Source organism: Perca fluviatilis, chromosome 3 (genome assembly GCF_010015445.1).
Source record: "Perca fluviatilis chromosome 3, GENO_Pfluv_1.0, whole genome shotgun sequence".
NCBI classification, from domain to species: domain Eukaryota; kingdom Metazoa; phylum Chordata; class Actinopteri; order Perciformes; family Percidae; genus Perca; species Perca fluviatilis.
In genome coordinates this window covers 26,678,998-26,692,594 of record NC_053114.1, presented here as the reverse complement: position 1 = coordinate 26,692,594, position 13,597 = coordinate 26,678,998, and the positions used below count along the sequence as shown (strand labels likewise).

At 39.4% G+C, this 13,597-nt stretch overlaps 1 protein-coding gene across 4 annotated transcripts in view; it reads left to right on the top strand.

The window, feature by feature from the left end:
• The window catches only part of usp10 (ubiquitin specific peptidase 10), a 30,517-nt gene that overhangs the window by 6,375 nt on the left and 10,545 nt on the right, over nt 1-13,597 (top strand). Inside the window, exons 2-10 of one of the 4 annotated variants that reach the window (XM_039794432.1) lie at nt 4,702-4,770; nt 5,264-5,309; nt 5,709-5,768; nt 7,602-8,864; nt 11,860-11,951; nt 12,481-12,590; nt 12,688-12,746; nt 12,836-12,939; nt 13,412-13,511. In XM_039794432.1, coding sequence (XP_039650366.1) covers nt 4,702-4,770; nt 5,264-5,309; nt 5,709-5,768; nt 7,602-8,864; nt 11,860-11,951; nt 12,481-12,590; nt 12,688-12,746; nt 12,836-12,939; nt 13,412-13,511 — 1,903 coding nt within the window. The remainder of the gene's footprint in view (nt 1-4,701; nt 4,771-5,263; nt 5,310-5,708; nt 5,769-7,601; nt 8,865-11,859; nt 11,952-12,480; nt 12,591-12,687; nt 12,747-12,835; nt 12,940-13,411; nt 13,512-13,597) is intronic. The other 3 variants (XM_039794433.1, XM_039794435.1, XM_039794434.1) reach the window with 3 other exon arrangements.

Sequence of the window (13,597 nt, the reverse complement as noted above, 5' to 3'; positions counted from 1 at the left end):
TTAATAAATATTCAAATATTAATAAACAAACGAACCTCGAATGATTTTTGGGCAAAAGTCAAAGCCCTAGTATATTACAATAAGAGCATACAGTAGCTACTGGTTTGCAGCACACCAGTATCTGATTAACGTTACAGACGGTAGCTAGCTAGCTTTGTTTCTAGCACCAGGCTAACTTGTTTCCTCCCACCTCCAGCTAGCTAACTGTGCTCTGCTTTTGTCAGCTAATCTTGTCCGCTGATCCTTCTGTTTCTTCCAGCATTGGATTCTCCTGGGGTCAATGTCGAAATGTCTCGCAGCTTTTTCACCTGAGTTTTCCTCCGCATACTTTAAAACTATTTTTGTTTTGTTGTTGAAAAGTCTGTCAATAGCATCAGAGCCCGTCATTCTCTGCTAGCATTAAATGAGACCTGTGTTGCATCCAATGTAGCTACTGCTATCTATTGGCACCTGTACGTTACTGCAAACTACACCTGGCTGAGTTACACATACAGCCGCAATGACTAAAATACCGGTAGGACAATAATCCAGAAAAACAAAGTGTGGAAAAAAGCATGAATATATTGTTGAGTTTGTTAAATTAAATTGGTAGAAATGTACATTACAATGAACTTGAATTTTATTTTGACTTAATGTTATATGAAAGGCATTTAGGAGATTATCCACACTATTTTTCCCCTGGCCTTAATTTGAGACCGGCCTTTATTTGTCAGTGTTGACCACGCCCCCGGCCACTATTAGAGGCCCGGCTTTTAATTGACTACTGTTTTTTATTTTAGGAAATACAGTATACCTGTTTATCTGTTTAACTAATGGTATTTTGAAATACCACCTGTGTGTATGATTGGGATGCAGATAAAAAGTGAATTGCTTTGTGCATCAGGTGTCGTGTGTTGGTGATAACAGATGTCATACTTGTGCCCCTAGAGTCAGTTTTAGGGGGTTCATGTGTGTTTTGTACAAAGCTGGTAGCAAGTTTTTATTTGACTGATTTCCACTGGCTTACATATGTAGATATCAGTTACAGTTGAAAAAATCTCTGAAAGTGTGTGTGTGTTTTAAACTGTGTTGAAATCATACAGATGGCTAATTTGTTGTAATCCTCAGTCCTAACGAACAGCAGTGGAAGCTTAGTGTGGTACGTGTGGCATGCCTGCAGAGAGAAGCAAAGGGACATTCTTTCTGTTGTGATTGTATTAGCCATCCTGAGGCCTTTGGATTATGGCTGGCTGTTTGTCTCTTGTAGTGCCATTTCAGCAATGTGGGTCCTCGCGTGGGGCCTCGTTTGCAATGAGTTACATATGCTTGAGCTGCACTTTCTTTTCTCTGTGCCTCCCCTTTCACGTCCCTCTGTTTATTGCACTGAGGATTAACCGCATGGCTAGTGAGATCATTTTACCTTTTCTCTGTTGCTTTGTGTTTTACATGCTCATGTAGACACTTGGGTGGTGCCGTGTTTCCCCTGAAGGTGTAAGGGTCATCTGTCAGAGGTGTGGCACTATAACGGATAATAAAATAAGACCTATTTAATAACTATCATATAATTGAGTAATAACTGTGAAATACAATGTTTTGCACGGATATGGTAAATTATCAGAGATGAGGTTGGAGCAGTATTGCATCCTGCTATGAGGGATTTATTTATTTCAGTTCTGGCCAGAGCTCACCTTTTTGTAATTCTTCCTCCCTATCTCACTATTAATTACACTGCCAATGCCTGTATCGACTTGTTGGTACTCCAGTAATGAAAGTTATCCACAAAGACACCCTCAAGTGCAAATTGAGTTCTGTATAGTGTTGTGTGCAGTGGTAGAACTTTTTGGTTAAACTTGTTGGATACGAGCACCAAGTCTTAATTTGAGGCACATATGTTTGGGGGTTAGCCTTTAGGAGAGCCCAGAGCCCATAAGCTAATTAAATGGTTTGTTGTATTGTTAGCTACATGTGAGTGATCTATCATGCATGTAGGTCACCTCTCTTTACTTGTTCCTGAATAATAATAAATTAATAGCTTTTTCATGATATAGTCCTACATACGTACAGAAACTTAAAAATCCTCATCAAAGCCCTTCAAACCGATTATCTGTAACATCAGATTGTTTCCTCAATTAAGTCAATTTAAGATTGTATACTTGCTGTGGCAAATCTGTGGCATTTGCGCTATGTAGGCAAACACTGCAGTGGTTTTTGGCTAGCATTGTTACCTCACCGGTTCGTCTGCTGGTATTACCGTGACTAGGATAAAAACTTGACATTGCCATATTTTTTTCCTGAGATGTATATTGCGATTATGAAAAAAGACAAATCTTTACAAGATGACATGAATAGCTCTATTTGGAAATAATAAATCATTCTAGACTACTGGGGTGATTTTGTAGGGTAGTGCATCTACATAGAAAATGATAGAAAAAGGAACTTTTCTAATGCTAGAATCTTTCTATAACTATATTCTAACTTTATTGCTGTACAAACACCAAAGCAAGTAAGCGCTGTGACGGCTCTTCTGAAGTGATTTTGATGAAGGAAATTAGGTAGAAATGCACTGGTTCACTGACATGACACCATTGTATTCATATAATACTATAAATCCAGGTTACAGTGAATGATATTAATAATGCATTCATGTTGCTTTCTCTAAATTTCAGGTTGTGGTCGACTAGCGGGGCCGGCTTGTTTGATAAATTGATCAACATTGATTGTGATTGGTGGTTGGCTGTGCATGCAGACCTGCATGTCCCACACTAGCATCAAACTGTGTATCCAAGAACACTTAAATCAGTGTAAATTAAGTTACATCAGACACAGACTTCTGTTGTAGATCGGTGTTATGTTTCCAGCGTCGCAGCTCTGAACCGTAACGTTAGTTGAGCCAGACACCTTGTTTCTTTAAGCTTAAGCCTGGCTGGGGGAGATGTCATGATTACGTTGCATTAATCGGGTGATTTAGTTTGTCTTTGCAGTGTACATAAAACACAGAGTACTGTAGCTCACTACGTATGGAAAACAATGTGCATCAATGTGTCAGCGGCCGCTTACGGTACTTTTCTACAAACGGGTGAGCCTCACTTCCCATAACAAACCCCGTCGGACTAAAGTTATATAAACACGTTGCCCACATTGCTACCGGTCTTAAAGGGAACAAGTCGGCCGGCAACAATCGTGTAAAAGGAGAACGGTGAAAGTTTACTGTTATATCAAGCAGCAAAAAAATTTTTGCGTCAACATCACAACGTCCTGCGATGTGACTATCGCACATGCGCACATCGCGATTTAGACGATGAAACAAAAGATCGTGCAGCCCTAACCATGACCTACCAGGAGAAATATAGTTGTGCTCTTGGTCAGGTATTAAAGGAAACTCAGATTAGTACAGTTGTTGTGCAAGTTACTACATTAATGCACATGGTTTACTAAGTGTTAAAACACAATATAGCACCCCTGCAGTCAGTAGTTTTATTTGTGGTGTAACTAAACAAATATCTCAAACTATCTCAAGAAAGTCACCGATGCTGTTATCTTGAGTGATTAAGTCATCATTAAATTGACAGTTTACTGCTTCAGATGTCCAGCTGACAGAACTAGTAAGCTCTGTCTGGATCCCTGTAGTTTCTAAAATCACAAGCACGTAAATGCAAGGCTCCACACTGCTCCAGCTTAACCCTAACGATTAGTGATTTTAGTGAGAGTGCGAGTGTTACTCGTGCATGTGCGACCTCAAAATTTTATGACTTAATTTATTTCATGTTGAAAAAGGAGGAGAGGGCAATGTGTGTGTGTGAGAGGGGGAAGATCTGTGAGTGGTTAGTCAGCTGCACAACACTGTGATCCATACTCGTGTCTCGCTTTCATGGTGTTAAACTCATCCGCACATGCTGTTGCACAGCAATGTTGTTACCATGTTTCCGTGAAAATCATGATGTTACAGTCCATAATACGTTCACGAGTGGTGATCCGCGGCCGAAGATCATCCATTTTGTTTACTAAAGATTGTACATTGGCGAGGAAAATACTGCGTAGTGATAGCTGATAAGGAGTTAGGCTAAGGCTAACGTTAGCCCTCCTCTCTTCCCCCCACTTTGTCTACCGTCTCAACTAGGGCTGCACAGTATATTTTAATTTTTTATTGTCGTGTTATCAATTGGACAGTCCCTCCAGAAAAACGTGATTATGCGATCGCATGATTCAATGCATAATCAGCCAAAGTCTGCATATTCATGCGGGGGCCAGATTTTTTTCAAATATGCCGCACTTTCGCAATATGGTACATTGACAGTAATAATTATTTGTTTACATTTCTGAATGTGCATCTGGTAAGTGCCATTCAATTAAAATGTGACTGGGAACTAAAATAATACAGCAGATTGTAGTTTATGTATTTATTACCAAAGCATATATCAGTAATACAGTTACAATGGGGGAAATGTGAAAAATGTCGTTGCAGGTTGATTTAATGTGTGCCCATACATTTTCTGCCTATGCCCCTAAATTCTTTTTAGTTAGAGGCTACAGTGCTCCTAGTAAAAAAAAAAAAAAAAAAAGAAAAAGTTAGCCTGGAGCCCTGAAATGTATATGCTAAAACCACATGACCAATTTAGAATTGTCATCACAGCAATAAATTAAAAAAATAATAATTGAGAAGTGGATTTTTACAACATTGTGCCTTTCTTTTAAACTAATGATTATATTGATTCCTTCCCACAGTACATCTTCGGGGAATTCAGCCCTGATGAGATCAATCAGTTTTTTGTGACACCACGATGTTATGTCGAGGTAAGGAGCCGGATTACATTCCGTTTTTTTTACATTGTTACATTATTGTTACATTGATTGCCATAATGGTTGACCTTTCTACAAGATCTGGTCGTCTCTACTGGTCAGCAGGATCTACTTTGACAGAAAGTAACAGGGTTCATGGGAAATGAATTAAAATCTTGAAAAACACTAGTCCTGATACACTACTTTGGAACTGAGGCTCCAGTTTGTTATTACATAGGTACCACCATTAAGTGACAATGTTATTTTTTAATGCTCCGTGTAGCTCCTTTTTAAAATGAACCCTATGCCTAAAATGACTGTTATTGCATACGAGAAATCTGTAATTTATGGGTAATTCCATTTCAAATGGTCTAGATAATCATCTAACATATTTAACTGTGGGTAGTTAATGCTTCATGATGCTAAACAATTTCATTTCTCAATATTAGTGGAATTTTTAAATATATTTTTTTTAAAACTCCTAATGATGCTTTTTGCCTCCACACAGCTTCCTCCGTTCAATGACAAAGTCCCGTGCGTCAGTCAGTCTTCTGGTATGTACATTTCACACAAACTAGATTGCTAGATAATATATTATTTTCCCTTTTCTTTTTTAAAATCTTTTAGCATCAAAAGACTATTCTCATGCTCTTAATTGACATCACTCTAGTTTTTCAAAGCAGGTCTTAATAATGTAAGATAGAAGCCCAGGCTGACCTGACTTGCCTGGCAGGGAGATGCTTTTCATGTTATTATTTGTGCATATATTTATGCATACAGTTCATATTGTTTAGAATGGATTACATATCCCAGTAGATCTTAACCATTTTATTATTTTCATTCTTTAAATTTCGAGCCACCAAATAAAAAATGTAATAGCAGCCACCTGTCTTTGAAATGGTACCCGTTTGCACATGACATTTGCCTTACCTTGATTTGTATTGATTATTTAGGAAGTTACTGCACTCCTGCTGTACCTTATATTATGGAGTCTATGGGACTGCAGGTTTGCGGTGAGTTGAGGAGTCTGACACCCTGTGGCTTGACTAGCTGTTGTACGTTTGCTGTAAAACTCAAAATCCAGGTTTCAAAAACTGGTGGCTTTCTAAACCTTGCGCCTGTATTCTTTCTCTTGTCTGTTGGTAAAATCTGTAGAGCTTTGCATGCTCAAGATACTTTTAGGTATCTTATCTTCTCTTGCATATAATGCATTTTCACCACTGCAGGGCTCCAAGATTAATTCAAATCAGATAGAATTTACATATGATTTAACAATCACAGCTTATTTACTAAGGGCATATTGATGGTTTTATGTGATTGCTAACATGTGTTCATATGTAGCCTTGCATTGTTATGGTTTTACTACTGAATGCATTTTACAGTCATGAAGTGCGATTTCAGTAACACTAACAGAAGATCTTCTAATCCCAGTAGAGGAAGTACAGTAATTGCTGTTTTCATACCCTCTTAACCCCTGCAGAACATCAGGGTTAACCGTCTGGGTGACGAGTCAGCTGTGACATGAAAAAAGCCACTTTTAATGATTTTTCTTATTTGCACTTACTAATGTTTCCTATTTGTTCACCTTTTTTTCACTTTGCGCCTCTGCTTAATAATGTACTATTTAAGATGCCATGCAACACATTTTAACTAAAAAATGAAGTTTTGTAATGATGGCCTACACATTGAGACACTTTTAAAATGGTATTTGGAAATGTATTTTGTTTTTAAGAAATGATCCGTATTGATGTACATCATTGATGTGCAGTCCATTATGGAAATAGTCATTGAGTGTCCTTTTGAGGTCTCAAATCAGACATTGTCATTGTGCCATCACAGCCTTTTGGCCATTTATAAAAGAATATTGTATAAAACTCCATTAGTGTTTTAAGGTGTGTAATGCCATGCAGGAATGTGTAAGGTAGGCCTGTTATATCTTCTAGTATGCCGTTTGTCTTGTTCTGTTTATTTATTTATTTTTTCGCGCTATATTGCCTCACTTTAATTTATAATTATTTAAACGTAAGCCTACCTTCAAGCAATTTTAGATCTAATTATTATAGTGAAGAGTAAAACTAAACCCCCTGTTCCTTGTTGCTGTCATTTTCCCCTCTAGTCAGAATTACTACATAGAAACAGATAAAAAAAATGTTGAACATCTTGCTTTTGTGGCAGTTTAGCCCAAACAGTACAAAGATGTTGACATCTTATGCAAAACAGTTAAATATTATACATTTAAATTGATTGATTAAATTGAATCCTGATTCTTGCATTTTGGATTAATAACAAAACTTTGCAAACTGACAGTTTAAAAAATAATTGAAATTGGTCATAAAATCACATTTAATGAATAATGTCCACATTTAGTTTAGCAGAAATCAGGCCAATTAACAAACCCAAGACCACATACACTTGTTTCACAGCTTTCCAAGTCTTGCCGTTTGAGCTGGATTAGGAAAACAAACAAACCCCAAGACTAGATTGCTAGACACTCTGCCTCATTGGATGTTAACTGTTGAATCACCCCACTTTTGGATATGTTAGCAACATTCAGAGGATCCACATAAGCCCAGAAGGAATGTGGTTTAGTTGAGTATAGACAACCGCAGTTGTTGAAGCTAAAAATAGGTCCAGCAGGATTGTCTTTTTAGTGGTGTGTATATGTCTGATCCTGTCAGAGCTCCCACGACCCCTTTTATGTTTGCTTAGTTGTTCAGAAAGAAGGATTTTATAACAAACTCTTCATACAAATACTAAATGTACTAAATACAGCAGTCTGTTTTTTATGTTTAGGCTGTGTTTAAAAGGCAAAACTTTGTTTCTAATTGATTGAAATGTTTCTGCAGCAGAAGACTATCAGCGCATTGAGTTTGGTGTTGACGAGGTGATGGATTCCAAGCCTGTTGGAGTGAACGATCCTTTATTCAAGGTGTCGAGCACCCTCAACCCCCAAGCACCAGAGTTCATCCTGGGCTGCCAGTCAGCCCAGAAGGCCCAACAGATGGCTCCTCCAGCAGCTGATGTCCCTGATGGAACTGACTTCAACTCGCTGGATGGCCCTGACTCGGAGGCCTCAGCCCTGGACAATCACCAGGCCTGCCAGGACATGGACGGACTCCCTGGCAGCCTGGGACAGCGAGAGAGGAAGAAAAAGAAAAAGCGGCCGCCGGGGTATTACAACTACCTGGACCCGTTAACTGGCAGCAGCAGCAGCAGTAGCAGCAGCAGCAACAACAGCAGCAGCAGTGCAGCAGATGGGACGTCTGTGACAGCACTTGTGAACGGACATGCAATGGGTGGCCCACTCCACAGTGCTGAAGATGTGGACAGTAAGGCATTGTCGGGGGCTGAACTTTCCACCCCTGGACCGGTCTCCATGGCAACATCAACAGCTACTGTTGTAGCAGCCAAGTTTGCCCCCACATCCACTGCCAATCAGAGGACTTGTGATAGCCCTGATGACTCTTCTTTGGACTTAACAAGTGGAGCTGCCTCTTTATCAGATGGCAATGCAACTTCCTCCTCTTCATCCTCCTCTCAAAGCAGAGGGATGACAGAGGGACCGAGGACTGCAGATCAGCAGCCAGATCATTTGGCTCTACAGAGCCCCGAACTTTCAGATACTCCACACAGTCCCTGCTCCAAATCCCCTCTTCCTCCATCAGCTGCTGTGGCCACCCCCTCTGTCACCACTTCCATTACAACTACTGAACTGGAGGGACGGGAGCTAGCAGACAGTGGGGTGGCCAATGGGTTGGAGGCAGAGCCTGATACTCCCATCGGTGCAGATGAACACAAAGAAGACTGTGAGAGTGGGGGGCAGGCTCAGCATGTCTCCTTAGACTCTGCTGCCCAGTCGGTAGTGACAGAGCAGGTCCATTCGCCTGTGATTCCAGCTGCACCTGCTGCCAACCTCCCAAAGTCTTGGGCTAGCCTCTTTCACAACTCCAAGCCTCTGCCTGGGGGCCCTCAGGCCTTTGTTGAGGTAAAGAATGTTGTGGAAGTTGTGTCTCTCTCCCTCGCTACGCCAGAGCAGCCTGAGAAAGTTGGGGAGGTCAAAGAGTGCCCTGTCCACGTTTCAGAGGATCCTATGGCCCCTAAACTTGCAGGTATTATATAAAGATGCATTGTATATTCTTAAAAATAACCCATCATACTGGTTTCATGTTGTGTCTGCTTAACGGTTTTGCTGCAAGAGGGGTGCATTGCTGCTAAATTCTTTCCCCCTCTACTTGGTGGCAATGTTGAGACAATTGTACTGTTCCTTCTCTTTGTGTTCCTGTGTGAGTTTAAGGTTTTAAGCATTTGATATTTTAGAAGAGTAGAAAGGATAAGTGACCAAATCATAATCTGCTGTTGATTATCCTATATATTTATATAGAGCTATTCAAATTGTTCAATAGCTTTTTGCCACAGGTGTAATAGACAAAAAGTTCAAGAAATGAACACTAGATGGTGGTACTACATCCAGAATAGCTGTCAGTTATGAAGTCATTTGTGTAACCCACTTTATCTCATTAACCAACACTATTATAAGTAAGCCTGGGTCAGTTGGAGTAAACGCACAAACAAGCACAGTTTAGAGTGGTTTGAGATCACTTCTAGGTTCATTTATTTAGAAACTTGCAAACAGATACAATATATTAAGTATTTTGCTGTGCCACTTCATTCTGAAGAGTTTTTTTTTATCCCTATCAATGGGGCTTTCTGTGTCTTAAAAGCAGTGTGCAGTATTTGAGATTTGTCTGTTTAGTTGAACATGATTCTGCTGCATGTATGGATTGTACATGTTTAGGCTGTTGTACAGTAGGGCTTTGACTTTTGCCCAAAAATCATATTCGAAGTTCGTTTGAATATTAATATTCGAATATATTCGAATATTTATTAATACTATTTTGACCATTAAATGCCTTCAGTTTAAAAAAAAAAAAATTAAAAGTCAGACCCTGGATTAAACACAAACGGTATGCTTTCGACAGGAAGTTCGGAGCTTTCACTGTAGCCTACATAAGTGGTCTGATGTTTATACTCGTGTGCTGGTGTGTGCGTCGAGCCAGTGTGTGTGGGCGGTGTTGCCAACTTAGCGACTTTTTTTCACAAAAGCGACTAGCGACAAATCTGGCGACTTTCTGTAGAAAAGACAGCCACTTTCTGTAAAATAAAAAACAGTCGCCAGTATTGTCCAGCGAGCACGCAATGTATTTCTCTCCTGTGGCCGCCGAAGCAGCCCCGCCCTCCCCTCTGTGCTCTCTCCTCATGTGCAGCAGCACTGAGCAGGCAGGTAGAAAGGGGAGAAGGGACAGGGTGCGGCGCCGGTGTAGGTAGGAGAGACAGCGGAACGCTACGGGAGAAAGACCCCGCTGAGCTGGCCTGGCCCTGGGCCAGCCTGCCTTCTTTGAGAATTAGGGAGGAATGCACCGCTACCGAGCCACGGCTGAGAGACGTGCGTCGCCGCGACGTATAGTTACATTTTGAAATGCGTGAAAAAGCCTTGGAATCTGAACTGAAAACGTTTACAAGCAAACGCATAAAAATAATGCCCATAACAGGTTTGAATATTAAGGGATGGCTAAAATTCGTTCGAATATCATTATTTTTTTAAATATTTGAATGATGTTCGAATAACGAAGTTTGGAGTCAAAGCCCTATTGTACAGTAGTTCTCTCGGAAGGGTTTGCAAATTTACCAGAGACCTCATTTGTGTCTGTCAACCCAAACACTTTGGTGTGAGTTACAGTTTGAACTCAATCCTGTTTAGTCAGCACACTGTCTTTTCTGGTACCCAGTCCTTATTGGGTGTAATTTGATACGTAAAGCATTCTTTTTATTCTCATCAATGTGTTCCCTTTTGAGATGTAAAATTTTACTTATGCATGCTTATGAACCAGAAAACCTTGTGGCTGTGTTTTTATCTGCAGAACAGTCAATTCCAGATATTTTAAAATACTAGAACTGCTGGAATTACATATATAGATAAGCACCAGTGGGTCATATTGACCCTCTAGACTCAATTTATTTCTGTTGGGGAATGATGCAACATAGTAAGACTATAGGCTGTATTCTGAAATTGGAAAATGGAAATATGTCCCCACTGCTGTGAATACTGTGCTTTTTAAGCAGTTTTTATTTGAATGTGTTAAGTCCGCTCAAATGTTATGCTACATACACTTAAGAAATGGTGAAAAGATGCACAAATTTGAACATACTAGTGATCAATTTGTATTGTCTAAAGTGCTATTGATATGCATTATTTATAAATCAATTGTGTAAAACATGTCCACGTTACCATGGGAGCTGTGTTACTGAATGACAGTCTCCCTTCCTAGGCGTGGTACAGTAAGTTCTTTCTCTTATTCAGACAGTCTCTTGTGCTTTTGTCACAAGAGGCAGGTATAGAAGAAGGAACATTTATTGTGTAAAAATGAATATTTACTACTTGTGATTCAAGAATGATCTGCTATAATATTCACCACTGTATCAAAGTGTTATATATATATAGATAGATAGATAGATAGATAGATAGATAGATAGATAGATAGATAGACACACACACACACACACACACACACACACACACACACACACACACACACACACACACACACACACGCGCACACAGAGTACAGGCCAAATGTTTGGACACACCTTCTCATTCAGTGAGTTTCCTTTATTTTCATGACTATTTACATTGTAGATTCTCACTGAAGGCATCAAAACTATGAATGAACACATATGGAATTATGTGCTTTACAAAAATGTGAAATAGCTGAAATACATGTTTTATATTTTAGATTCCTCAAAGTAGCCACCCTTTGCTTTTTTATTAATAAGGGAACAAATTCCACTAATTAACCCTGACAAAGCACACCTGTGAAGTGAAAACCATTTCAGGTGACTACCTCATGAAGCTCATTGAGAGAACACCAAGGGTTTGCAGAGTTATCAAAAAAGCAAAGGGTGGCTACTTTGAGGAATCTAAAATATAAGACATGTTTTCAGTTATTTCACACTTATTTTCACACTAATATATATATTTATTTAATTAATTGTCAGAGTTGTACAGGGCTACATGTTTAAGAACATTGTGTCTGTTTGAATCCCCAGAACTTATTGAGAATGTGAAGTTGATACATAAACCAGTGTCTTTGCAGCCGAGAGGACTGATCAACAAGGGAAACTGGTGCTATATCAACGCTGTATCCTTTCACTCTGCTTTTTGCTGCACCTATTTTAACCCTTCAACACTCTGTGAACACATGTATATGCTTGGCTGTGGGTAATATAACTAGCTCCTATATTGCAGCTAAGCAAAATAGCACAAAGGACAAATGGGGTTAAGTGTTTTAAAAATACTGTGCCATTGGGAAATGTATTTTTTTTGGCTGACACTTGCTGAGAAGTGAGTTTCAGCTGTGCCTGGAAATTTCATCTGAAGCCAGGAAAATGCAATTTTTCATTTTTTTTTTAAGGAAAGCTTAAAACATGCTATCAATGACTAATCCCGTTTGTGTTTTATGGAAACGGATTCAAAATTTGATTTAGTTTGGGAAAAACTAGAAATTTAAAATTCGACAGATTTCAATTTTACGGGCTAGAAAATGACACCAGAGCTTTCATCAACTCAGAACTTATTCATCCATTTGTATCAAATTTGAAATGTATAACAGCAGCTTGTCATTTAATTTTTCCTACATGCTGTGTTCCTCCCTGACTTTGAACATTCAGACCCTACAGGCCCTGATAGCGTGCCCTCCCATGTATCACCTGATGAAGTCCATTCCTCTGCATACTGAAACGCAGAGACCATGTACCTCCACACCCATGATGGACAACTTGTAAGTACTATTTCTACAAGCTGATATAACAAATGTAGCAAATTGCTTAAATCTGTTTTGCAAAGATATATCCCCATTATTTCTTTGTCCCTGACAGTGTAAGGCTGGTGAACGAGTTCAACAACATGCCTGTGCCATCTAAAGCCAAACAGCAAGGTGAGATGTTAGACAGCATGTCCAAAGACATTTGGTATATTTTTCTGTCTGCGTCTCTAATGTTGTAGGATTTGTAACTGTGTCCACAGCTGTTGGTGATAAGGTCATGAAAGACGTTCGCCCCGGTGTACCTTTTGAACCAACCTACATTTATAGACTCCTCACTCTCATCAAGTCAAGTCTCTCTGAGAAGGTAAACTATGCTGCCTCTGGGTCGAAACCATATTCACTGCAAAGCAATGCGTCGGGTTTTTATTTTAATTACATTTTCTTTATGATCACACTCTGAATACACATCCTCTGGAACAGAAAGTGCTTAAAGGGAATGTCCTTGTTTTTCTTTTCAATACACATTTTTCAGTTTAGAATTTGACAACTTGTCTGAATAAAGGCAGTTCATGCGTTTCCCATGCTGAGTCTGTTCTTTATTCTTAAAGATTATTTTATTCTTTAATTATGGAAACACTCTGAATGAAATGGTTATCTTTTTTATTTTTAATGAGGCTTACACTCATCCTGTTTCACTTGTAAAACATGCGTCCCTGTCTGTGTACCTTAATGAACGACTGTTTGCACATTCATGCGTGCACACTGTTTTATTTGACAGTAAGCATTCTTGGTAGAGTGTTCTAATTGGTGCTGATGTCCTGGTGCTCGGCTCGCAGGGTCGACAAGAGGATGCGGAGGAGTATCTTGGCTTCACTCTCAACGGACTGCATGAGGAAATGCTGGCTTTGAAAAAACTAATCTCGCCTCAGGAAGAGAGTAAGCACCTTTTTTACAACTATCGTATCAAAACCATATCCCAAGAAAGATAAGATCATTACAGAAATTGTTTAAATGAATTCATG